Here is a 26,565-nt window from a genome sequence, read left to right on the forward strand (position 1 = left end):
GACTCCTCCACTGCTGGAACATACTTGCCCAGGGACAGATTTGACACTGTCCAGCCTTGTCTTGACAATACAACAGAGCCAGCAAAAGCTTATGTACAACATCTGGGCCATATGGCAGCCTGTACATTTGTGATATCCTTGGCAAGACTATGCTCCTGGTGTCTTCAGGCCTGGCTCAGAACCATTTACATCTGCAACAAACACCGCCTATGCAAGCCAGTGCCCGTACCCTGGAGGGATGGCTAGTCTCTAAATTGGTGGAAGGATCTGCAGAATGTGTGCATAGGGGTTCAGTTCTTACAGCCCTCTCCCCAAGAATCATCACTACAGATGCCTCTCTGATAGGAGGGGGTGCACGCTTTCAAAACCCTCATATCCAGGGCAAGTGGTCCCCTCGAGGCAATCCTCCATATCAATGTATTAGAGCTCTGAGTGGTTCATTATGTTCGCCAGCACTTCCTTCCACACATCAGGGGCCTGTCAATAAGCATGCTTCTCTGTGGTCCAGCACTAATGTATTATATTGATCGGCAAGGAGGAGCAAGATCCTGATCCTTATGCACCGAATCCATAAAACTGTGAATCTGGTGCGTAACAGTGGTTTATCTACCAGGACTACTGAACGCAGTAGACATTTCAGCGTCGAACGTGAGTGGGAACTGAACAATGAGGTATTCCAAGAAATCTCTTACCTGGGGCCATCCACAAACCGAGCTCCTTGCAGCTCTATCCAATGAAAAGTGCAGGCAGTTCTGCCTGAGGGAAGGGCACAGCTACAACTCAATGGGAGGTGCCCTAATTATTCCTTGGCCTCACATAGTGCTGTGTGCTCATCCTTCTGACTCCCCTATTGCTCAAGGGTCTGAACAAATTGAAACAATAAAAATTAGTAGCCATTTTCATAGCTCCGCCATAGCTGAGAGAGGTATGGTTCCGAGAGCTGGTTTGAATACCTCTGACTGCATCTCCACCTTCCCCTGACAGTGAATCTTCTCACCCAAGAGTTGGGCTCTGTCACCCCCTGAACCTCTCAGCACTTCACCTCCAGGAGTGGCTACCAGATGGCTCTCTGGTATAGAATTATTTTGCTCCCCAGAGGTGCAAACAGTGCTGCTTCACCGTAAAAAAACCTATAATGAGAAAAACTTACCTGCAGAAGTGGAAATGCTTCTAGAGTTAGTGCAGTCACCAATCTCTATTTCCTCTTGACTCCCGTCTAACACACGTTCTCAATTACCTCTTCAATTTAAAAACTACAGGATTATCTCAGCGTTCAATTAGAGTTCACTGAGCTGCTGTTGCAGCCTTTCGCTCCCCCACTGAGGGACTTTCAATCTTCACCCACCCAACCATGATGAGGTTTCTCAAAGGCCTCTTCAACCTATTCCCTCCAGTTAAAGAACCAGCTCCACCATGGGACCTCAACCTAGTCCTCAGTGCGTTGAGGAAATCCCCATTTGAACCTATGGCAAACTGTTCCCTCTTCCATCCTCTTAAAACCTCATTCCTTATAACCATCACCTTGGCCAGGAGGATAGGGGAGCGTGGAGCCTTGATGGCTGACCCGCTATGCATGGTGTTCAGTTGTGCCAGGGTGATACTATGTCCACACCCTCGCTTCCTTCCTAACGTAGCCTCAGAATTCCACATCAACCAACAGATTCACCTACTGGTGATTTTATCCCAAGCCTTTGTATGCTGGGGTGTAAGAAAAGGTCTTGCCTTTTTCAAGACGGGACTGGGTCCTTTAGGGGCTACACTGAGACTTCTTATCTCAATAGCAGAATGCATGAAAGGACGAGGGATTTTCACTTGCTGTCCAAATGGGTTGCAGGCTGCACCTTAACCTTCAACGAAGATTAAGCAGTTTGCTCCCCTTCGAGAGTTATGGCTCACTCCAGCAGGGCTCAATCTACCTCTGTTGCCCTGCTGAGAAACATACCTATCCCAGCAGAGCAGCCACCTGGCCTTTGATACACGTGCTCTCCCAGCACTGTGCTCTTGTCACTGTTCCCATAGCTGATGCGGCTTTCGGTGACCCTGTTGTATGATCTTGACTGAATCCACCTCCTCAGCACCCTTCTCCATGTTGAAGATGTTGCTCAGGAGTACCCCTAGGGACTCTGCTTGAAGGAGAGGTTACTTACCTTGTACGGTAACTGGAGTGCTTCAAGATGTGTATCCCTATTTGGTGCTCCATTACCCATCTGCCTCGGAGTCTCTTGGTGAACTTTTGTCATTGAAAAGGAACTGGAGTGGCAGCAAATTTGCCCCCCTATATGCCCTCATATTAGAGCATGAGGGTGTCTAGGGCATAGGCTTGGACCCACAGACACTGCTGACCACAAAAAAAACCCTCTAATCGAGGGTGCACAGGTGTGCACACATGCTAGAATAGAGCACTCACAGAGAAACAGATATCTCGAACTCCAGTTACTGTACAAGGTAAGTAACCTCTCCTTTGGAAATGCATGGAAAGTGAGCTGCTTGAGGGAGGTGCACTGCTTTTCAGAGAGGCTGGATTAATGTAGGACTGGAGAGCTGCTTGTGTGTCTGCATTGCATGGCATCTGTTTCATTTATGGGAATTGGTCCCTGCTTGTAAGGGAGTGGGCAGGGAATTTCAGCATCAGATCTAAATGGTGTGATAGCTTCCTGTTCTTCTATGTGTTTCTCGTCTTCAGGAGTGTGGAAATCTTGGGGGTAGTGCCTCTGGCTGGTTTAAAGTGGGTAGGAGGGGATATCCTTTTGTGTGAAAGGAAATTATCCATCTGGTGCTGGCCAGCCCAGATATTCTTACACTATAAAACCTGCTGGTGTATGTGGTTTGCTGAACCGTGTGTGTTGTGTTGCATCAATCCGCTTGTCCTTTCTGAATTGAAGAAGAAAGGGGGACAGGTGCAGAAAGGTTGGCTTTTCACACTGTGAAGAAACAGACCCCAGGTTCTGAAGATACGGAAGGAGGGGAATTTCTGCAAAACAATTTGGTTTTTCTCAATATGGCCCTTGTCATCCATCAAGAGATGAGATGGCTGTTGCTGTACCAATGTGATTAGAATTATCCTTGGTCTCCTAGAAACAAAGACTAAAAAGAGGCAAGATTGCTTCAAGGGAAGAGGGGGTTGGACAAACCAGGCTGCTCTGAAGCCAGAGCAGAGAGCTGTCCCTGCTGGAGATCTCGCCGATCTCTTTCCTGTGTCTACTAGAGCTCAAACAAGAACCCAAGCTTTGTCCCCTGATATCCCAACCATTGTAGCTGGATGTTTTGAGGGGTCATGGAGCATGTTTATTGTTAAAGCACAAGAGAGGTATGTGTCTAATGCTAAGGAAATTAAAAACTAAAATAGTTCAGTGTTATAGTTTTGAGTTGTAAAGAGAAAGCTAGTGATTTAAAACCCACTTAATTAGAACATTGTAGTTAGAGCCAAGAAGAAAAAAAATCGACAGGAGAAATCAGAAGATTCCAATCCAAAAACTGAAGTATCCAAATCTTGACTAAAAACTTACTTTTTAACAAAATAAAATATTGGCATAGATGGAACAGAGTTCTTATGGAAGTTGTGACAGGGATAATGCCTTTAGTGACTTAAAAACTTCTGCTCTCAAATGTCATGACAGTCATCATCTGTGTGAGTTCTTATTAAAGATTTAAATATAAAAAAAAGTTTGAAATTTTGACAGTAGGTTGTGTCTGATTTCAGTGGTCAAAGCAAATGTTAGAACAAGGTTCAAAAGGTGAAAATATACGACTCTTTTAAAGACCGTTCCAAACTGTCCTCTAATTAACTTCAAACTTAAATCATTGGGGAAAGACGACACAGAAGAAACTTTATGCAGAAAGGAGTTGTTCTTCTTCAAGGGCTTTTGCATGTTTCCAGGCCTGGCCACAAACAGAGTTAAGCTCACTCAGTGTTAGCCACTCAGACTGACTGATTTATATTTCAGAAGCCAGTTTAGTTAAATTGGTGCAATGGGGATGATGCCTTGGCACCTCACACCTTCTGAACCTTCTGGAAAATCATCTCTATCAGTATTACCGAAGAACCGTGGCAGTGGGAACACAACACTGCTACACCTCAGGGAAGTTCAAGCTTTAGTACTTCTGGATGGATAAAGTTGATACAAGGCCCTCTCCTGCATCTGATACGGCTACACATACAGAATTCCTTGCCTTCTTTGAAACCTGGAAATAGAAGGTATAGCACTCAAAATCTGTAACTTCTTAATTTTGTTCTCTGGTTTGAATGTTTCCCGGGCACTTGCATCATGTTTTCCAGCCTTTCTTTGCAGCTCTGAAAGCTAGAAACTATTTTTAAAAAAAGTTTTTTAAAGCTGGAATTCTTCTGCAGTCTCTCGATCGTACGAGATGCGACTTTAAGGAAAACACCATCCATTACGAGACTCTGATGTGTTTGAGCCTCAGCTGTGCTTGGCTGTATTTCTCAGGCTTTACCATCCATGACTGAGGGCTTACTATTTAAAGGACATGGGCACTTTAGTGCCAAAATGAATAAGGTGTGAGAAAAACTGAAGAACACCCGGGCTACATGCTCTCTGCATTTATCTCAGCCTACTACCACCAGGGAGAAGGCTCACTGGCTTTGCTGTCGGCTACCACAGACAGTTACTGCATCATCTCTACATGTGGTCTGGAGAGGTGTGGGGAGGAGGTGAGCCCCTGCTGCCCATCATTGCAGAATCAGTGCCCCCTCCATGTACAATTAATAAGAACAACAGTGAAGGCCTTTTTGGACTTCATGGAATCTCTAGCTTTCTCCCTTTCAGGATAAATTCTGCTTAGGGGACATTTTATATGTTTAAGGTCCTTTTTTGGAAGGGATGTAGCATTTGGATGGTTGGTCATGGATGGTTACAAACTGTTCAGGAAGGACAGGCAGGGCAGAAAAGGTGGGGGAGTAGCACTGTATGTAAGGGAGCAGTATGACTGCTCAGAGCTCCGGTACGAAACTGCAGAAAAACCTGAGTGTCTCTGGATTAAGTTTAGAAGTGTGTGCAACAAGAGTGATGTAGTGGTGGGAGTCTGCTATAGACCACCGGACCAGGGGGATGAGGTAGATGAGGCTTTCTTCCGGCAGCTCACGGAAGCTACTGGATCGCATGCCCTGATTCTCATGGGTGACTTTAATTTTCCTGATATCTGCTGGGAGAGCAATACAGCGGTGCATAGACAATCCAGGAAGTTTTTGGAAAGCGTAGGGGACAATTTCCTGGCGCAAGTGCTCGAGGAGCCAACTAGGGGGGGCGCTTTTCTTGACCTGCTGCTCACAAACCGGGTAGAATTAGTGGGGGAAGCAAAAGTGGATGGGAATCTGGGAGGCAGTGACCATGAGTTGGTTGAGTTCAGGATCCTGACACAGGGAAGAAAGGTAAGCAGCACGATACGGACCCTGGACTTCAGGAAAGCAGACTTCGACTCCCTCAGGGAACGGATGGCCAGGATCCCCTGGGGGACTAACTTGAAGGGGAAAGGAGTCCAGGAGAGCTGGCTGTATTTCAAGGAATCCCTGTTGAGGTTACAGGGACAAACCATCCCGATGAGTCCAAAGAATAGTAAATATGGCAGGCGACCAGCTTGGCTTAATGGTGAAATCTTAGCGGATCTTAAACATAAAAAAGAAGCTTACAAGAAGTGGAAGGTTGGACATATGACCAGGGAAGAGTATAAAAATATTGCTAGGGCATGTAGGAATGTTATCAGGAGGGCCAAATCGCACCTGGAGCTGCAGCTAGCCAGAGATGTCAAGAGTAACAAGAAGGGTTTCTTCAGGTATGTTGGCAACAAGAAGAAAGCCAAGGAATGTGTGGGCCCCTTACTGAATGAGGGAGGCAAACTAGTGACAGAGGATGTGGAAAAAGCTAATGTACTCAATGCTTTTTTTGCCTCTGTCTTCACTAATAAGGTCAGCTCCCAGACTGCTACGCTGGGCATCACAAAATGGGGAAGAGATGGACAGCCCTCTGTGGAGATAGAGGTGGTTAGGGACTTTTTAGAAAAGCTGGACGTGCACAAGTCCATGGGGCCGGACGAGTTGCATCCGAGAGTGCTGAAGGAACTGGCGGCTGTGATTGCAGAGCCATTGGCCATTATCTTTGAAAACTCGTGGCGAACGGGGGAAGTCCCGGATGACTGGAAAAAGGCTAATGTAGTGCCAATCTTTAAAAAAGGGAAGAAGGAGGATCCTGGGAACTACAGGCCAGTCAGCCTCACTTCAGTCCCTGGAAAAATCATGGAGCAGGTCCTCAAAGAATCAATCCTGAAGCACTTGCATGAGAGGAAAGTGATCAGGAACAGCCAGCATGGATTCACCAAGGGAAGGTCATGCCTGACTAATCTAATCGCCTTCTATGATGAGATTACTGGTTCTGTGGATGAAGGGAAAGCAGTGGATGTATTGTTTCTTGACTTTAGCAAAGCTTTTGACACGGTCTCCCACAGTATTCTTGTCAGCAAGTTAAGGAAGTATGGGCTGGATGAATGCACTACAAGGTGGGTAGAAAGCTGGCTAGATTGTCGGGCTCAACGGGTAGTGATCAATGGCTCCATGTCTAGTTGGCAGCCGGTATCAAGTGGAGTGCCCCAAGGGTCGGTCCTGGGGCCGGTTTTGTTCAATATCTTCATAAATGATCTGGAGGATGGTGTGGATTGCACTCTCAGCAAATTTGCGGATGATACTAAACTGGGAGGAGTGGTAGATACGCTGGAGGGGAGGGATAGGATACAGAAGGACCTAGACAAATTGGAGGATTGGGCCAAAAGAAATCTGATGAGGTTCAATAAGGATAAGTGCAGGGTCCTGCACTTAGGACGGAAGAACCCAATGCACAGCTACAGACTAGGGACCGAATGGCTAGGCAGCAGTTCTGCGGAAAAGGACCTAGGGGTGACAGTGGACGAGAAGCTGGATATGAGCCAGCAGTGTGCCCTTGTTGCCAAGAAGGCCAATGGCATTTTGGGATGTATAAGTAGGGGCATAGCGAGCAGATCGAGGGACGTGATCGTTCCCCTCTATTCGACATTGGTGAGGCCTCATCTGGAGTACTGTGTCCAGTTTTGGGCCCCACACTTCAAGAAGGATGTGGATAAATTGGAGAGAGTCCAGCGAAGGGCAACAAAAATGATTAGGGGTCTGGAACACATGAGTTATGAGGAGAGGCTGAGGGAGCTGGGATTGTTTAGCCTGCAGAAGAGAAGAATGAGGGGGGATTTGATAGCTGTTTTCAACTACCTGAAAGGGGGTTCCAAAGAGGATGGCTCTAGACTGTTCTCAATGGTATCAGATGACAGAACGAGGAGTAATGGTCTCAAGCTGCAGTGGGGGAGGTTTAGATTGGATATTAGGAAAAACTTTTTCACTATGAGGGTGGTGAAACACTGGAATGCGTTACCTAGGGAGGTGGTAGAATCTCCTTCCTTAGAGGTTTTTAAGGTCAGGCTTGACAAAGCCCTGGCTGGGATGATTTAACTGGGAATTGGTCCTGCTTTGAGCAGGGGGTTGGACTAGATGACCTTCTGGGGTCCCTTCCAACCCTTATATTCTATGATTCTATGATTCTATGATTTGGATAGATGGAGATGTCTGGTTAAAGCTTGTGGGTAAAGAGCAGTGGGATGCCATATGCAACCAGACGTTCAAAAATCTTATCCCAGCAGGGTGTAGAACTTGCTCAGTCAGGGCTGCTGCTCTCTCTGTGGCCTGTTTCAGGCATTTCTGTATTGCTGAGAATTGTAGAGCAATTACTTGGCGTTCACTCCACATGTTCACCAAGTACTATTTTCCCTCTCTGATTTTGGGCTGGAGAGAGTGATGCTACAATCTTTATTTAATTGAGAATTCCTCAGCCCACCTTCCACCTGGTCTGGACAGCTCATGAATCTCCCCAGAGTGGGAATGCTTAAAGGCCCTTGGAGGGGTTACTTAACTTTTCTGTCCCTTCCTTTCCTGCTCCTGTGACTCCTTAATATGTCAGTCATTTCATCCACCAGTGAAATGTAGCTACTTCTGGCATGCAGTGTGACAGTCCAGCCTGCCTGTGCCTTAATGGTGCTCAGCAATGTACACAACAATGTGTGAGTGAAATGGAAGTATACAGTATCCATGTGAAACTTCAGGAGGTATAGTCCTAGCTAGGATATAATTACTCGAGTTGTCATATGGCCGGGGCTGAGCAGTGAGCATCTCAAATTTGTTTCTCATCTAGCAGCACTGTGCTCTCTGCCACTGCTCTGGGACATAGGTGCAGTACCGACTGAAATGGAAGAGTGCTCTGTACTGAGTCACCTCCCCCACTCTCTGCAGTACATGCACTTTTCTTGGAGTTCTGTATCAAAATAGTTTAACCAGAACGGGGTCTGCTCAACATCTGAGGTCTGTTGAGATTGTCCCTAGATCTGTTATTTACAAACCCATGTTGCTTAGTGTTTTACATAATCCTCTAGCTTTTTACAGGGTTTTCTCTTAATATTTATTGTATATTTAAACAAATAATAAAATTTCAGCAGCAGCTGGAGTTCTCTTTTCCCGTCACTGCACAAAAATTTGTGAGCTGTGTCCACACCATCCTTTTCCTCTAGTGAGGATTAACTGGGTTTGGGATTCACATCAGCTGCTATCATGAAAACTTCATTAAGAGTTTTAGCAGACATATGCAGCAGACGTGTGCCGCTCCTTGGCTGTGGTTGGCTTTGGGGCATTGTCCACCCATCCTTCAGTGTGATGTCACTTGGTGCCAAACCAGCCTGAATTAGCAATGAATGAAAAGTGTACCTCTGATGGTTGCTTGGTGGTCTCTCTGTGTGCAGTTGGGTTTTTAGTGCACAAGTATCACAAAACTACCACCCAAATCCTGCCTTAAAACTCTCCTCTCCACAATGCCTACAAAAACCTCAACAATGGCTAGATAGCAGTGCGAAGCTGACAAATACCCTCTCATGGTCACTGTGTCCTCCCGCATCTGTTATCTCTCACTTATGACTTAGATCAGGTGTGGGCAAACTTTTTGGCCCAAGGGCCACATCGGGGTGCGAAACTGTATGGAGGACCGGGAGGGAAGGCTGTGCCCCCAAAACAGCCTGGCCCCGGCCCCCTGACTGCCCCCCTCAGAATCCCCCACCCATCCAACCCCCCCTGCTCCTTGTCCCCTGACCATCCCCTCCCGGGACCCCCGCCCCTAACCACCCCCCGGGACCCCACCCCCTGTCCCCTGACTGCACCGACCCCTATCCATACCCCCACCCCTATCCAGTCCCCCCTGTTTCCCCATCCCCTGCCCCCCCCCCAGCCTCTGCCCTATCCAACCACTCCCTGCCACCCGACTGCCCCCCGGGACCCCCGCCCCATATCCAACCCCCTGGCCCCAGCCACCTTACCATGCTGCTCAGAGCAGCATGTCTGGAGCTGTGCCGCCTGGCTGGAGCCAGACGCGCTGCCCTACGTGAGCACGCAGCCCCACTGCCCAGAGTGCCGCCTGCCCGGTGACAGGGCTGTGGAGGAGGGGGAAAAGCGGGGAAGGGGCCGGGGGCTACCCTCCCCGGCCAGGAGTTCAGGGGCCGGGTAGGACAGTTCCACAGGCCGGGTGTGGCCCGCAGGCCATAGTTTGCCCACCTCTGACTTAGATTGTAGCTCACGGGCAGGGCCCATCTTTGTTATGTGTGTATCTGTAAAGAGGTTAGCACTTGGGGCCCTGATTCTTGATTGGGGCTCTAGACGCTCCTGCCTGCAAATAATAATTAAGATCTTTAGTAATACTTAGGCATCATAGAGGAGCCAAGATAGATAAGCGACATAAGCAAAAAGAAAAGGAGTACTTGTGGCACCTTAGAGACTAACAAATTTATTTGAGCATAAGCTTTCGTGAGCTACAGCTCACTTCATCGGATGCATGCAGTGGAAAATACAGTGGGGAGATTTATATACACAGAGAACATGAAACAATGGTGTTACCATACAGACTGTAAGGAGAGTGATGAGGTAAGGTGAGCTATTACCAGCAGGAGAGCCGGGGTGGGGGGGGGGGGAGAGCCTTTTGTAGTGATAATCAAGGTGGGCCATTTCCAGCAGTTGACAAGAACGTCTGAGGAACAGTGAGGGGTGGAGGGATGGAATAAACATGGGGAAATAGTTTTACTTTGTGTAATGACCCATCCACTCCCAGTCTCTATTCAAGCCTAAGTTAATTGTATCCAGTTTGCAAATTAATGCCAATTCAGCAGTCTCTCATTGGAGTCTGTTTTTGAAGTTTTTTTGTTGAAGAATTGCCACTTTTAGGTCTGTAATCGAGTGACCAAAGAGATTGAAGTGTTCCCCGACTGGTTTTTGAATGTTATAATTCTTGACGTCTGATTTGTGTCCATTTATTCTTTTACGTAGAGACTGTCCAGTTTGACCAGTGTACATGGCAGAGGGGCATTGCTGGCACATGATGGCATATATTACATTGGTAGATGTGCAGGTGAACGAGCCTCTGATAGTGTGGCTGATGTGATTAGGCCCTATGATGGTGTCCCCTGAATAGATATGTGGACACAGTTGGCAAAGGGCTTTGTTGCAAGGATAGGTTCCTGGGTTAGTGGTTCTGTTGTGTGGTGTGTGGTTGCTGGTGAGTATTTGCTTCAGCAATGTCTGTAAGCAAGGACTAGTCTGTCTCCCAAGATCTGTGACAGTGATGGGTCGTCCTTCAGGATAGGTTGTAGATCCTTGATGAGGCGTTGGAGAGATTTTAGTTGGGGGCTGAAGGTGACAGCTAGTGGCGTTCTGTTACTTTCTTTGTTGGGTCTGTCCTGTAGTAAGTGACTTCTGGGTACTCTTCTGGCTCTGTCAATCTGTTTCTTCACTTCAGCAGGTAGGTATTGTAGTTGTAAGAATGCTTGATAGAGATCTTGTAGGTGTTTGTCTCTGTCTGAGGGGTTGGAGCAAATGCGATTGTATCGTAGAGCTTGGCTGTAGACAATGGATCGTGTGGTGTGGTCTGGATGAAAGCTGGAGGCATGTAGGTAGGCATAGTGGTCAGTAGGTTTCCGGTTTAGGGTGGTGTTTATGTGACCATCGCTTATTAGCAGCATAGTGTCCAGGAAGTGGATCTCTTGTGTGGACTGGTCCAGGCTGAAGTTGATGGTGGGATGGAAATTGTTGAGATCATGGTGCGATCTCCCTGGCATTGAATTTCCCTCTTAGTAGTTTCAGCTGTGGGGTCAGAGTGGTCATAGACCATGGGGACTCCTCTTCCCTTGCAGTCTGCAATGAGAGCCATTGGCTGGGGACAGTGTATGTGGAAGCTAGGACCTCACACTATTGTGTTCATGTAAAGGCCACAAATAAACTTCTCTTTGTTAAGCTAACTAGATAATTACAGGAGACAAGGAAGGCTAAGATAAGTTAAAGGGTGACTTGATCACCATCTATAAGTACCTACATGGGGTCAGATATTAAGTAGTGGGCTCTTGAGTCTAGCAAAGACAGGTATAACAAGAGCCAGTGGCTGGAAGTGGAAGCTAGACAAATTCAGACTGGAGATAAGGTGTGATTTTTTTTTTTTTAAAGATGAGAGTAATTAACCACTGGAACAGTTTCCCAAGGGTTGTGGTGAACTCTCCATCCCTGACGATTTTTAAATCAAGACTGCATGGTTTTCTAAAAGCTGTGATCTAGGGATTATTTGGGGGCAGTTGCAGGAGGTCAGGCTAGATGGTCACAATGGTCCCTTCTGGCCTTGGGATCTATAAGAACTCCTGCCCTCTCTTTTCATCTGCTGCTGCTATGCATGGAATACCCTCCCTGAGCTGGCCTGCAAGGCGTGCCCTCCCCATTCAATCCCTTTTCACAATCCACTTCTGCCATGATGCCTATGAGAAACTATCAAATGGACGGACGGTTTCAGAGTAGCAGCCGTGTCAGTCTGTATTCACAAAAAGAAAAGGAGTACTTTTGGCACCTTAGAGACTAACATTTATTTGAGCATAAGCTTTCGTGAGCTACAGCTCACTTTATTGGATGCATACAGTGGAAAATACAGTGGGGACATTTATATACTCAGAGAACATGGTATCATCAAGGATCTACAACCTATCCTGAAGGACGACCCATCACTCTCACAGATCTTGGGAGACAGGCTAGTCCTTGCTTACAGACAGCCCCCCAACCTGAAGCAAATACTCACCAGCAACCACACAACAGAACCACTAACCCAGGAACCTATCCTTGCAACAAAACCCGTTGCTAACTGTGTCCACATATCTATTCAGGGGACACCATCATAGGGCCTAATAACATCAGCCACACTATCAGAGGCTCGTTCACCTGCACATCTACCAATGTGATCTATGCCATCATGTGCCAGCAATGCCCCTCTGCCATGTACATTGGTCAAACTGGACAGTCTCTACGTAAAAGAATAAATGGACACAAATCAGATGTCAAGAATTATAACATTCAAAAACCAGTCGGAGAACACTTCAATCTCTCTGGTCACGCGATTACAGACCTAAAAGTGTTAATACTTCAACAAAAAAACTTCAAAAACAGACTCCAACGAGAGACTGCTGAATTGGCATTAATTTGCAAACTGGATACAATTAACTTAGGCTTGAATAGAGACTGGGAGTGGATGGGTCATTACACAAAGTAAAACTATTTCCCCATGTTTATTCCACCCCTCCCCCCCCCCCCACTGTTCCTCAGACGTTCTCGTCAACTGCTGGAAATGGCCCACCTTGATTATCACTACAAAAAGCTCCCCCCGCTCTCTAGCTGGTAATATACACAAATGCACGAAGCCTGGGAAACAAGCAGGGAGAACTGGAAGTCCTCGCAAAGTCAAGGAATTATGATGTGATTGGAATAACAGAGACTTAGTGGGATAACTCACATGACTGGAGTACTGTCATGGATGGATATAAGCTGTTCAGGAAGGACAGGCAGGGCAGAAAAGGTGGGGGAGTTGCACTGTATGTAAGGGAGCAGTATGACTGCTCAGAGCTCCGGTACGAAACTGCAGAAAAACCTGAGTCTCTGGATTAAGTTTAGAAGTGTGAGCAATAAGGGTGATGTCGTGGTGGGCGTCTACTATAGACCACCGGACCAGGGGGATGAGGTGGACGAGGCTTTCTTCCGGTAACTCGCAGAAGTTACTAGATCGCACGCCCTGGTTCTCATGGGAGACTTCAATCACCCTGATATCTGCTGGGAGAGCAATACAGCAGTGCACAGACAATCCAGGAAGTTTTTGGAAAATGTAGGGGACAATTTCCTGGTGCAAGTACTGGAGGAACCAACTAGGGGCAGAGCTCTTCTTGACCTGCTGCTCACAAACTGGGAAGAATTAGTAGGGGAAGCAAAAGTGGATGGGAACCTGGGAGGCAGTGACCATGAGATGGTCAAGTTCAGGATCCTGACACAAGGAAGAAAGGAAAGCAGCAGAATACGGACCCTGGACTTCAGAAAAGCAGACTTTGACTCCCTCGGGGAATGGATGGGCAGGATCCCCTGGGAGAATAACATGAGGGGGAAAGGAGACTAGGAGAGCTGGCTGTATTTTAAAGAATCCTTATTGAGGTTACAGGGACAAACCATCCCGATGTGTAGAAAGAACAGTAAATATGGCAGGCGACCAGCTTGGCTTAACAGTGAAATCCTTGCTGATCTTAAATACAAAAAAGAAGCTTACAAGAAGTGGAAGATTGGACAAATAACCAGGGATGAGTATAAAAATATTGCTCGGGCATGCAGGAGTGAAATCAGGAAGGCCAAATCACACCTGGAGTTGCAGCTAGCGAGAGATGTTAAGAGTAACAAGAAGGGTTTCTTCCGGTATGTTAACAAGAAGAAGAAAGTCAAGGAAAGTGTGGGCCCCTTATTGAATGATGGAGGCAACCTAGTGACAGAGGATGTGGAAAAAGCTAATGTACTCAATGCTTTTTTTGCCTGTCTCTTCACGAACAAGGTCAGCTCCCAGACTACTGCACTGGGCAGCACAGCATGGGGAGGAGGTGACCAGCCCTTTGTGGAGAAAGAAGTGGCTTGGGACTATTTAGAAAAGCTGGATGTGCACAAGTCCATGGGGCCGGATGCGTTGCATCCGAGAGTGCTAAAGGAGTTGGCGGCTGTGATTGCAGAGCCATTGGCCATCATCTTTGAAATCTCATGGCGATCGGGGGAGGTCCCGGACGACTGAAAAAAGGCTAATGTAGTGCCCATCTTTAAAAAAGGGAAGAAGGAGGATCCTGGGAACTACAGGCCAGTCAGCCTCACCTCAGTCCCTGGAAAAATCATGGAGCAGGTCCTCAAGGAATCAATTCTAAAGCACTTAGAGGAGAGGAAAGTGATCAGGAACAGTCAGCATGGATTCACCAAGGGCAAGTCATGCTTGACTAATCTAATTGCCTTCTATGATGAGATAACTGGCTCTGTGGATGAAAGGAAAGCAGTGGACTTATTGTTCCTTGACTTTAGCAAAGCTTTTGACACCGTCTCCCACAGTATTCTTGCCAGCAAGTTAAAGTAGTATGGGCTGGAGGAATGGACTATAAGGTGGATAGAAAGCTGGCTAGATTGTCGGGCTCAACGGGTAGTGATCAATGGCTCCATTGTCTAGTTGGCAGCTGATATCAAGTGGAGTGCCCCAAAGGTCGGTCCTGGGGCCGGTTTTGTTCAATATCTTCATAAATGATCTGGAGGATGGTGTGGATTGCACCCTCAGCAAGTTTGCAGGTGACACTAAACTGGGAGGAGAGGTAGATATGCTGGAGGGTAGGGATAGGATACAGAGGGACCTAGACAAATTGGAGGATTGGGCCAAAAGAAGTCTGATGAAGTTCAACAAGGACAAGTGCAGAGTTCTGCACTTAGGACGGAAGAATCCAATGCACCGCTACAGATGAGGGACCAAATGGCTTGGCAGCAGTTCTGCAGAAAAGGACCTAGGGGTTACAGTGGACGAGAAGCTGGATATGAGTCAACAGTGTGCCCTTGTTGCCAAGAAGGCCAATGGCATTTTGGGATGTAGAAGTAGGGGCATTGCCAGCAGATCGAGGGACGTGATCGTTCCCCTCTATTCGACACTGGTGAGGCCTCATCTGAAGTACTGTGTCCAGTTTTGGGCCCCACACTACAAGAAGGATGTGGAAAAATTGGAAGGAGTCCAGCGGAGGGCAACAAAAATGATTAGGGGACTGGAACACATGAGTTATGAGGAGAGGCTGAGGGAACTGGGGATGTTTAGTCTATGGAAGAGAAGAATGAGGGGGGATTTGATAGCTGTTTTCAGCTACCTGAAAGGGGGTTCCAAAGAGGATGGCTCTAGACTGTTCTCAGCGGTAGCAGATGACAGAACAAGGAGTAATGGTCTCAAGTTGCAGTGGGGGAGATTTAGGTTGGATATTAGGAAAAACTTTTTCACTAGGAGCGTGGTGAAATACTGGAATGCGTTACCTAGGGAGGTGGTGGAATCTCCTTCCTTAGAAGTTTTTAAGGTCAAAGCCCTGGCCGGGATGATTTAATTGGGGATCAGTCCTGCTTTGAGCAGGGCGTTGGACTAGATGACCTCCTGAGGTCCCTTCCAACCCTGATATTCTATGAATAGCTCACCTTAAGTGATCACTCTCTTTACAGTGTGTATGGTAACACCCATTGTTTCATGTTCTCTGTGTATGTAAATCTCCCCACTGTATTTTCCACTGTATGCATCCGATGAAGTGAGCTGTAGCTCACGAAAGCTTATGCTCAAATAAATTTGTTAGTCTCTAAGGTGTCACAAGTACTCCTTTTCTTTTTATCAAATGGAGACGTCTGCTTCCTCGACCGTCCCATGAAAAGCCCTTGCTCATTCCACTAGACCTTGCTTGGAAGCAGTGTAATGTGAGGTATCCTCTCCTCTTGTGGCTGTTGTGTTACCCCTCTCACATCTTGTCTAAATTTTGTTTGTAAGCTCCTTGGCATGGGGAAACCTCTCCTCTCTGTTTTGGGAGATGTCTGGGAAGCCTTTGGGCACTGTTAGTCACTGTGGCTGGGTGTGCACCTGCAGTAGGGTTGTAGAGTGCAGCTCTGCTGGTCTGTCTTCTTGAAAGGTTGCAGGGTGAGAGTGCACCAGGCTGTGGCATCTTCATGTGATGTGCTCCTGTCAGCCTGGAAGATGATTCTGCATGCGCAAATACTTGTTCTCCTTAGCTGGTGCCTTGCAGGCATGGGTTAGATGACCTGACCACACCAAAACACGGATGGGCCATTGCAGCACAGAGCTGTTGGAATTGTAACTACACCAAGCAGCCTCCAGAAGTCTCTCAGTAGATACATGGCTTTCCACTGCTTTCAGGGTTTTTAGCAGCTCCATGCATAACATTTTTCATCAGTGAGGACAAATTACTGAGTCCCTCTCAGGATCAGAGGGGGCAGGTGTTGGGAGAGGCAGGAACTTTCCAAGGCAGCTTGGAGGAGCCGGGGTGAATGGGCAGCATTGAAGTGGGGGATGGGAACCTGGGACAGCCTAGAAAGAGGGTGAAGGGAACATGGAGGCAGGAATGCCTGGAACAGCTTCCCCCATTCTGCCTTGGTCTCTTCCCGTCAGCCTCCTTCCTGCCGCTAGCAGTTCTGCGCTGGCTTAAAGCCCATAGAGGGGGACGAAGGAGGGTCGAGAAGAGAGACAGCATTGCTGCCCTCTGCCATAGTGTTATAGTGGCTCTGGGGTCAGAAATGTCGTCTCATGGGGACTCCTGCATCCCTGCTGGGTGTGAGATCTGAGCAAGGGCAGCCCAGTGAGTGAGTGTCTTGTGAAATGCCTGGCCCTGGTAGCATTGGATTTGGTGGCTACTGGAATTGAGAGCGTAGAAGTTTGTGAGAGGTGCCAGGGGGGAACTGGGCTCTAGTGCAGCCTCCTTTTGTTTGTGGGAAACCCTGCCAGGCCCATGTGGGCAAGAGGGGGCGCCAGCAGGTCTTTGTGGGAATGGGCAGCTGCTGCTGCTGCTTGCCTTCAGTTTGTAGTTCACTGTTTCTTTAGTTAAATGGTGTTATGGGGGCGAGGCACATTTTAGGACAGAGAAAAAGTCTCATCACAAACTTAAGGCACCAGAAATGGGAGCCATTTTCCCATTAAGGTTTTGCTGACTTTCTCCAGAGGGGCTGCTATGAGCTGTTGGGCACATGATGAATTCTTCCACAACAACCAAACAAATGCCAGTAATTTAGTAAAATGGCCACAAACTGGGCAGCAGAGAGGTGATGTGTGCTCCCCCCTCTGGCTGTGCATGCCTGTGCTCGTGCTCTTAGGCTTGTTTTTGCTTAGTGACAATTTTCCTGGCCTAGATGAGGTGAATTTGGGTCTGGGGTTCATAGTGGGCCCACCTTGTCTGGTTTGGGAGACTGCTTCCCTCTCAATGGTGAATGATCCTGCATGCAACCAAGTCACTGTCTGCTGTATTTATTTTCTGCCTGGGTTTTTTGCAGGTTTTGAAGGCTGCTCCATGGTTCCCACCATTTACCCACTGGAGACCCTGCACAACTCCCTCTCTTTGCGACAGGTCAATGAGTTCCTGACATCTGTGTGCAGGAGTTACAGCAACTCGCATTCTCGAGCATCCACAGGTACTGGTGGGGGAGGGTCTGGCAATCCCTGAGATCCTGCGAAAAGGAGGAGGACAACAGAAGCAGTGGAAGATCCATTGGCGGGCAGTGGGGCTGGCCAGGACACTGTGAAGTCCTGTTTATCCTCTGTCCTCCTTGTAGAATAGAGGGGCAGATTGAAAAGGTTAAGGCTAGTAATAAATGCCAGTTAGAGTAACTGCTCCAGAGCCTGCTGGTCCAGTGAGGTGATTCATGGGTGGCCCTGCATGGTTATGTGAGATATAAGAGGCAATCAATCAAAAGTAGCTTCTAACTGCAGGTGGGAGTGGGCACTACAGGTTGCTTGTAGATCTGCAGAGGGCCTAGATTCTGTTTTGGCTGGAGCAGCAGCCTGGTATTTTCCACTCTGGGGTGTTAATCCATGTGGTTGATGGAATTTGTGTGGCCTCATATGGATGTTTTGTCTCTTCAAGCTCTGTTTGATTCCATGATTGGAAGCCAGACACCCGGTGACCCCTTCATGCCTCAGAGAATCCTCTCATCCTCATCTCTGCCATTGCGCCAGCGCTCTGACAAACCGCCATGGTGTGAGTGTTTCCTTTCTTTTATGGAGGGATTGATTTGTGGTAGCTGGGCTAAATGGTGGCTGCAGCGGGATGCCAAGATAATGGGCTTGGAGGGTTTGCAGGCAGGAGAGGAATTGCTTAGGGGAGTTCCAGGGATAGACCTGGGAGAAATGGGATATAATTGAGTACAAAGAAAACATGTAGCCTGTCTACTGTATTGGGAAAATCTTCCTGAAGGAGAAAGATATCCATCTACCAAACAGTCCTGCAAGAGAAGGGGTGGAAGCTCTGTCACTGACACATTAACAACTCTAGTGTACAGAGTCTCCCCAAGGATACTGTCAGGGCCACTCCTGCACTGTCCCCTGAGTGTGGGGATGGACTGGATGGCACCTTAGAGATGGAAACACCTCTTATGTGTCTGATTCTCCCTCACAAATAGCAGTGCCTTTCGATCCAGGAGGCCACAGTGTTCCTTTCTTTACTATTTTAGTTGTAGGCTTTTCTTTGTCACTCATCACAGCCACAGCTGAGCTTCACAACCTCTTTGGGGCAGATGGATGGTATTAACCCCTTGGGGCCCCAGAGAGGAGACAGGTTTCACACCGGGTTACAGAGCAAGCCAGTGACAAAACTAGGAACAGGAATGCAAAACTCTTGAGTCTCCATCCAGTGCTTTCACTGCACCTCATTCACCCACTCCTTCTAAAGGTGGCTGAGGCCAGGACGCTCCCTCCACTCTGTTGTAAGGGGCAGCACTTCTCACAGTGACTGTGATTGCATTTGAAAATAAGGTTCATCTCACTTCTAGGTCCTTTGTTTGAGTCTTTTCCCTGTTACGCAGAGGTCAAAAGTACGTCCGGCATTTCTGTCCTTGCTCGGGATGGGAGTCTCCTCTCCCTCATGCTCCTTGGAGCTCACAGCAGGAGGGCAGGGCTAGGACCTTCTTCCCAAAAGTTACACCTCCAAGGTTCATGCCTTTGTTCTGCTCCTGGTCATATCTAACGCGGAATTCTCCTCATCACACCAGATTTTGAGCAAATAGACCTCTCTCCTTTGGGCTAGGTACTGGCTTTATTTTATTGGCTTTGTTGTCATGAAACTGGGGCTTTCTTCCTTCTGTACTCTCTAGCAACTCAGTATGGAGTCAAAGACTGAGGCAAGCAGGGCTAAAGCATAGTGTCCATGCTCTACCTACAGCTCTTGACCGTCATAAATCCCAGGCCACTGGACAAAGCCGGAAGGCTCTGTGTGCCAAAAAGGTGAGGCTGAGGGAGGCCACGGAGGTGAGCAGGTGGGGTTCTCATCCTGGCAGTTTGCACAGCAGCCATGCTTCCCTGTTCTTGTGGCATTCTCAGGACTTCCAGATCTAAAAAAACCCTTCCAGGGAGACAGACTCCTCCCTCCTCTGACACATCTACTTACCTATCCGGGGCAGGGACAGGCAGGTGTGAACCCTTGCAATCTGGATCCTGGAGTCTGGTCCTGCCAACCTAGCATGAGATGTGGGTTTTCGAGGTTTCAGGTGCCATCAGGTTTTTATTTTCTCTGAACTTAGCAGCCTAGCTACTTCAGGAGATGCTGATGAAAAATCAGTATTCAAGTAGCATTGCATATTCCCACTTACGGGTATTGCATCACCTGTTGGCACCTAATGGTAGAAACTTCTCTAAGCAATGCTCGTTAGAGCACACGTGCCCCCTTAAACTCTTCCTCTCAGAGGAGCTATGTAGGGGAACAGCTGCTATGCCAGATGGAGTTGAACCACTCCAGTCCCTTGTTAGTTTACAGTTTAGTTTTTAGTATAAAGTAGTTTAAGTGCAGTATAGTTATGACTAGGGCTGTCAAGCGATTAAAAAAATTGTGTGATTAATTGCACTGTTAAACAATAATAGAATATCATTTATTTAAATATTTTTGGATGTTTTCTACATTTTCAAATATATTGATTTCAATTACAACACAGAATACAAAGTGTACAGTGCTCACTATATTTTTTATTTCAAATATTTGCACTGTAAAAAACAAAAGAAATAGTATTTTTCAAAATTCACCTAATACAAGTACTGTAGTGCAATCTCTTTATCATGAAAGTTGAACATAGAAATGTAGACTTATGTACAAAAAATAACTGCATTCAAAAATAAAACAATGTAAAACTTTAGAGCCTACAAGTCCACTTAGTCCTACTTCTTGTTCAGCCAATCGCTCAGACAAACAAAATTGTTTACATTTACCGGAGATAATGCTGTCTGTTTCTTGTTCACATCACCTGAAGGTGAGAACAGGCATTCTCATGGCACTGTTGTAGTCGGCATTGCAAGATATTTATGTGCCAGATTCGCTAAAGATTCATATGTCCCTTCATGCTTAAACCACCATTTCAGAGGACATGCGTCCATGCTGATGATGGGTTCTGCTCGATAATGATCCAAAGCAGAGCAGACCAATGCATGTTCATTTTCATCATCTGAGTCAGATGCCACCAGCAGAAGGTTGATTTTTGGTGGCACACAAAAATGGTGGCCGAAGCATGAAGTGGCATATGAATGTTTAGCATATCTGACACGTAAATACCTTGCTACACAGGCTACAAAAGTGCCTTGCGAATGCCTGTTCTCGCTTGCGGGTGACATTGTAAATAAGAAGCAGACAGCAGTATCCCCCATAAATGTAAACAAACTTGTTTGTCTTAGAGATTGATTGAACAAGAAGTAGGATTGAGTGGACTTGTAGACTCTAAAGTTTTACATTGTTTTGTTTCTGAGTGCAGTTATGTAACAAAAAAAAAATCTACATTTGTAAGTTACACTTTTACAATAAAGAGATTGCACTATGGTACTTGTATGAGGTGAATTGAAAAATACTATTTCTTTTATCATTTTTACAGTGCAAATATTTGTAATAAAAATAATAATGTATAGCGAGCACTGAGCACTTTGTATTCTGTGTTTGTAATATAAATCCATATATCTGAAAATACAGAAAAACACCCAAAAATATTTAATAAATTTTCAATTGGTATTCTATTGTTTAACAGTGCGATTAATCGCGATAATTTTTTTTAATCGCGTGAGTAAACTGCGATTAATCAACAGCCCTAGTTATGATGCTTCCTGTGCACTCTCCAACCCTCAAGCCCTCTGAACATCTCCCCGAGTGTCCTGCCCCGTCCGATGGACACTGACAGCATTCATAGACCTGCTGCTTCCAAAGAAACAGTACACCCCAGCTTATCAGTTGCACCTCAGATCACCACTCCACTGATCACATAGCACTTATACTTGATTTCACTGTAAACGTAGCTACATTTATTTAATAAAGGACAGAGATTCAAGTGGCGGCAAGTAGAACTATTGGAAACATGCTTTACATATAAAATAAAATTGCAACATGCATCCTAGAGCCTAGACTTAATTAACAAGATTCTCTCCTGTCTAATCAGGTATTGCTCACCCAAAATCCTTCAGTGCTTTGCAGTCCGGCATGGCTATGGCCCTCTTTCATGAGATATTGCACTCCGAAATAGACCAGAACATTCTGTAGCCGGGCATCTCCCATAGTTCTGGAGTCTGGGCTGTTCTTCTCTCACTGCACCCTCATAGAGGTGGCTCAGTATTTTGAGTCTGCACTCCCTGGCTGTGCCCTCTCTGCTCTCACTAGCTGACAGATTCTCTGCTGCCTCCTCCACAGACGCTGATGGCTTCTGTTGCTCTTGCACTTCCTTTGCGATTGGAGCTTCTGCCCAGCTTTTGGGCAGTAAGGCGCAACATTCCCTCACCTTCCTGGCTCAGTTAACCCCACAAGGGTTTAACCCTCCCTGAGCCTCTTCTGCAGCGTCTCCCTGCAGGCTCCTCTGTCCCTTGCAGCTATGGCAGAGCAGCCCAGAAAGCACGAGGTTTAATTCAAGCAGTGCTCTATTTGTGAGGCAGCCTTCCCAGGCTTGGTAGGTGATGACTGGTGCCCAGTTTTCCGTCCCTCAATCTGTTAGGTCCCGGAGCTAGGAGTCAGACAGGCAGGTGGAGCCTCTGCCCACCAAGGCAGCCGCAACATCCGTTGGGGGGGAAATAGACCAAGAACCCCAGTGCTGACGAGGAAAGGCTCTAAAAGCAAGTAGGACCCTGAATACTTGACTCATGATAAGTCCAAGGGGACCCCTGCAGAACAAAGAGCGGAGGTTTGTGGGGCCACAACTCCCCCCCACCCTACCCCCACAATCTTCAGTGGGTCCTCAGCGCCCTGAGGAAAGAAGCAGGGCTTCTAATCAGTCTGCCTCCCTCCCTCCCAAGCCAAGCAGAAGGATTCTGACAACATGTCCCCTTTCCCCCCAAAGGGAGTGGATTCAGAGCCAGACCTCTGCAGAGGGCTCCAGGCCCTAAGGAAGACAAGCCATAAAAGCCACACCAAAGCCACAGCAGAGCTTCTGTGCTCCCAAAGTGCACTAAAAAAAGTTAAATCAGAAAAGAAGAAAAAGGGAAGAAAAAACACAAAAATCCATGAGATACGAGGCCTGGACTCCTCTTCCTCCCCCCTCCTCCACTGAGAAAGGCGAGCTGTCTGACTCTGAATCTGAACAGGGAGTGGGGGAAATGCAGCAAATTTCCCCCTGAGAAATTTCAAGCTATGTGCAGCCAGGTTGTTTCCACTATTCCAGTCCAACCTGAGTGGGCTCCTGAGAATGAGCCTCAGAGTAAATTTCTTCTGACAAAATCCTCCCTTGAGGCTCCAACACCAGTGTGCCCCTCTGAGGAGGAGGTGACTAGGGATGATGGAACAAGCCTGGTAAGAGAAAACACATCAACAAGAGCATCTCAGGCTCTTTAACACTGAAGAACCAAAGGGCTCTGTTACTGACAGAGGGCTGATGCTGCTGCAGAGTCTCTTGCCAGGGATATGGCTATTCTATCCAGGGGTGCTTAAGGTAGAACTTCCCCTCTAAGGGAAGGATGGTGATCACTCCCAAAAAGGACTTTGAGGCTCTTCTGACCTCAGACTGCCTGCATACCCTCTATCTTGTAGCAAAGCCCTACTTTTCTTGCTGCACGTGCATATTTCATTCTTGGTGGTGCATCAGTTTGGGTCAATCCACAAATGCAGTCCTAGGGATGTATCAGATAAGGCATTTACAGTAGAGATAGAAAAGTATTAATGCCATTGCACAAGGCGCTGGTAACACCTCATTTGGAATACAGATGTGGTTACCCTTGTTCAAGAAAGATGAATTCAAACTGGAACAGGTGTAGAGAAGAGCAATTAGGATGATCAGGGGAATGGAGGACCTGTCTTCTGAGAGGCGATTGGAAGAGCTTGGCTTGGTTAGTCTAGCAAAACGAAGGCTGAGAGGGGGTATGGTTACTCTACAGGTACATCGTGGAGTATATAGCAGGGAGGATGAAGCAGTATTTAAACTCAAAAGATAATGTTGGCACAAGAACAGATTCAGGCTGGAAATTAGAAGGCTTCTAACCATCCAAGGGGTGAGGCTCTGGAACAGCCTCCCAATAGGAGCTGTGGGGCAAACAACTTAATTAGTTTTAAGAGAGCTGGTCAAATTTAAAAATGTGATTGTGTGACTGGGTTTTTGTGATGGTGGGTGGCAGGGCTCAGCAGCCATGGGGCTCACTGCTCGTTTATTTCTAATGTTTCTAAAAGCTCATGTTTTGGCTGACTACCTGCATGGGTGAGGAAGAAACCCCCACCCCATCCCGCCCCAGTGTATTCCTCTGGTAACCCTGGCCTTCATAATTACCTCGCCTGCAGTTATGGATTGGTTTGCCACTCTTAATTTAAAGGATGCTTACTTCTATATCTCTAGCCGACATAGTCATCGAAAATGTCTGCATTTAATGGTGGCAGGGTACCACTTCCAGTACAAGGTTCTCCCGTTAAGCCTGTCCACAGTGTGAAGGGTCTTTCGAAAATGCCTTTCTGTGGTAGCAACACATCTGAAAAGACAGGGTATTTTTGTTTACCTGTATTTGGAGGATTGGTAGCTAAAAGGTGCTACATGTGAGGGTCTGTCAGTTACAGTCTCCCTCTTTTTGGATCTGGGTCTGCTTCTTAATGTCAAAAAATTCAATTTCTATCAAGCTCAGAAGTCCTTTTATAGGTTCTATGCTGGACTCAGTAGCAGGGAATACTTTACTTCCAGAGGACAGGTTTCTAAAAATGGAGCAAGTGGCTTTGCGGATTCAAGCCTGCCAATCTTGGAAAGTGATCATCTTCCTGGATCTTGTGGGCTTGACGGCAGCTACCACTTACATAACTCGGTTTTCTCATCTCTGAATGAAACCAGTGCTGCACTGGATGGCTCAGGTCTACATACCTAGCCAGGACAGTCAGAAAATATTTGTCACCAGGCCTCAGGATGTTCTAAATTCACTGATGTGATGGACAAACGGATCAAATACTCTGAGGCGTCCTGTTCGATCCTCCTTCGCCCCCAGTCACAGTAACGTCAGATGCAGCCAACACTGGATGGGCAGCTCATTTACGCTGGTTTACAATCTGGGCTTTTTGAGAAAATGTGTTTGGAATTAAGAGCCAGCCCATTTGACCCTCAGATCATTCCTTCTTCATATAAAAGGTGGGAAGGCTGTTCAGGGAGCACTGGATAACGCTCCTGCCGTGCGTTACCCCAGTAAGGAAGGGGGGCCTCGTTCTTTCCAGGTATGTGCCAAGGTGGTCAGATTATGCGATTCACAAGATCTATCTAATGGCCCTGCATTTAGCAGACAAGAGCAATGTGCTAGCAGCCTCAGCAGGGACAGTTCAGATTCACGAGTGGTCTCTGAAAGATCCAAGTATGCAAGACATCTTCCCCTGTTGGTGTTATCCCGATGTAGACCTGTTTGACAGCCAGTCAGTCCATTTCAGATGCCTTCTCTCTACTTTGGGGAAGGAGCCTTCTGTGTACCCCCCTGCCCCCCAACACACCTTGATTCAGAAAGTGGTGACAAAGATATGTCAGGACAGGGCAAAAATTATATTGATTGCCTCAACTTGTCTGAGACAACAGCGGTCCATGAATCTGCATCAGCTGCCAGCAGGGCTTTACATGCATTTTCCTCTGTGCCCGGATCTCTTGTTACAGCAACAAGGCAGGATCCTTCATCCAGATCCTCAGTCTCTTCATCTCATGGCCTGGGCTGTCAGATATTGGCTACTCTTAGTAGTCATGTTTTCGTTGGTATAGAATGTCCTGCTTAATTCTAGAAAATTGCCTACTAAAAAGGGTTACTATTTAAAATGAGCTAGATATGTTGCTCGGATGCAGGGAAAATATGATTTTCCAGTTGCAGCTTCCATACCCTGGGCTCCTAGCCAGGCCCAGAGGCACATGTGCTCCCCACTGCTGTAGCCCTAGCCCCCCAGGAGCTGGCAGGATTGACTGAACTAGCCCAGGGAGGAGGGGCTGGAAGGTTCCTCCCAAAGGCGACACGTGGGGTGGTCACTTGGGCCCCCCTTCACATTGTGCCCCCCCAGGAGGCACAAGTCCTCTCTGGTTACAAGTAAGGCCATGTCAACACTTACAAGCTTAGAGCAGCACAGCTGTACCACTGTGAAGGTGCTTGTTTAGCTGTGTTTTGCCGACGGGAGACTGTCTCCCACCAACATAGCACCATGCACACAAGCGCTTATGCTGACAAAATTCATGTCACTCAGGGATGTGTTTTTTCACACTCCTGAGCCACAAAAGTTTAAGTGCTAGTGTAGACGTGGCCAAAGTAACCCTCATATATTCTGGACAAGGAGTAGCAAGTTATGAGCAACTGGGATAAAAATTCACCCCGTTGGCATGCTCAAGGCAGAGCCCCAGAAATTCCACAGTTCTGCAGCCTTGGAATTTGCCATGGTATCCACCCCTTGCCAGAGAACCCTGTTCCAGAATCTCTGCTTTCCACATAGGAACTGTGTGAACCAGGCAGACATGAAACAATAGTGCAGGTACAGTCATCCCCAGGGGCTCTTCACTTTGGTACCTTAACAACATTGACATTTACAACGAGATAAACTAAACTAGTTAATAACTGATCACTTTAAACAAACATCCAGCGAAAGTGCTTATCCATAGTTCCAAACTGCCTCCCCAGCATCACAAGCTCCAGCTTCCCCTGGCAACCTCATGGTGCACTTGTGTTGACAACACAGAAATATGTGGTATATTCAAAACTGAAAATGGGGGGAAAGCGTAATATTAAATACAACATCAAGATGGTAACCCAGGAGTGACTATACTGAATGGATTAATTATTTTTAGTTTAATTAAAAATCTATACCTTTTAATTTAAATTTAAGATATGCAGCTTTCCACTCTGGAATGCCCCTGAATCCAGAGACTTTTTGCTGCACGCTTTAGTTCTCCTGGCCACAGAGCTCATGAGGCCCTGACTCAAGGATACAGCTTAGGGCTTGTCTATGCAAACATTTAGT

At 47.0% G+C, this 26,565-nt stretch overlaps 1 protein-coding gene across 9 annotated transcripts in view; it reads left to right on the forward strand.

The window, feature by feature from the left end:
• PPIP5K1 (diphosphoinositol pentakisphosphate kinase 1) overlaps positions 1–26,565 on the forward strand; it is a 141,020-nt gene that overhangs the window by 110,299 nt on the left and 4,156 nt on the right. For all 9 annotated transcript variants that reach the window (XM_048866593.2, XM_048866594.2, XM_048866592.2 and 6 more), the window contains 2 exons: positions 17,450–17,587; positions 18,040–18,153. In XM_048866593.2, coding sequence (XP_048722550.2) covers positions 17,450–17,587; positions 18,040–18,153 — 252 coding nt within the window. The remainder of the gene's footprint in view (positions 1–17,449; positions 17,588–18,039; positions 18,154–26,565) is intronic.

The sequence above is a fragment of the Caretta caretta genome, chromosome 10 (assembly GCF_965140235.1).
Source record: "Caretta caretta isolate rCarCar2 chromosome 10, rCarCar1.hap1, whole genome shotgun sequence".
In the NCBI taxonomy this organism is placed as follows: Eukaryota; Metazoa; Chordata; order Testudines; family Cheloniidae; genus Caretta; species Caretta caretta.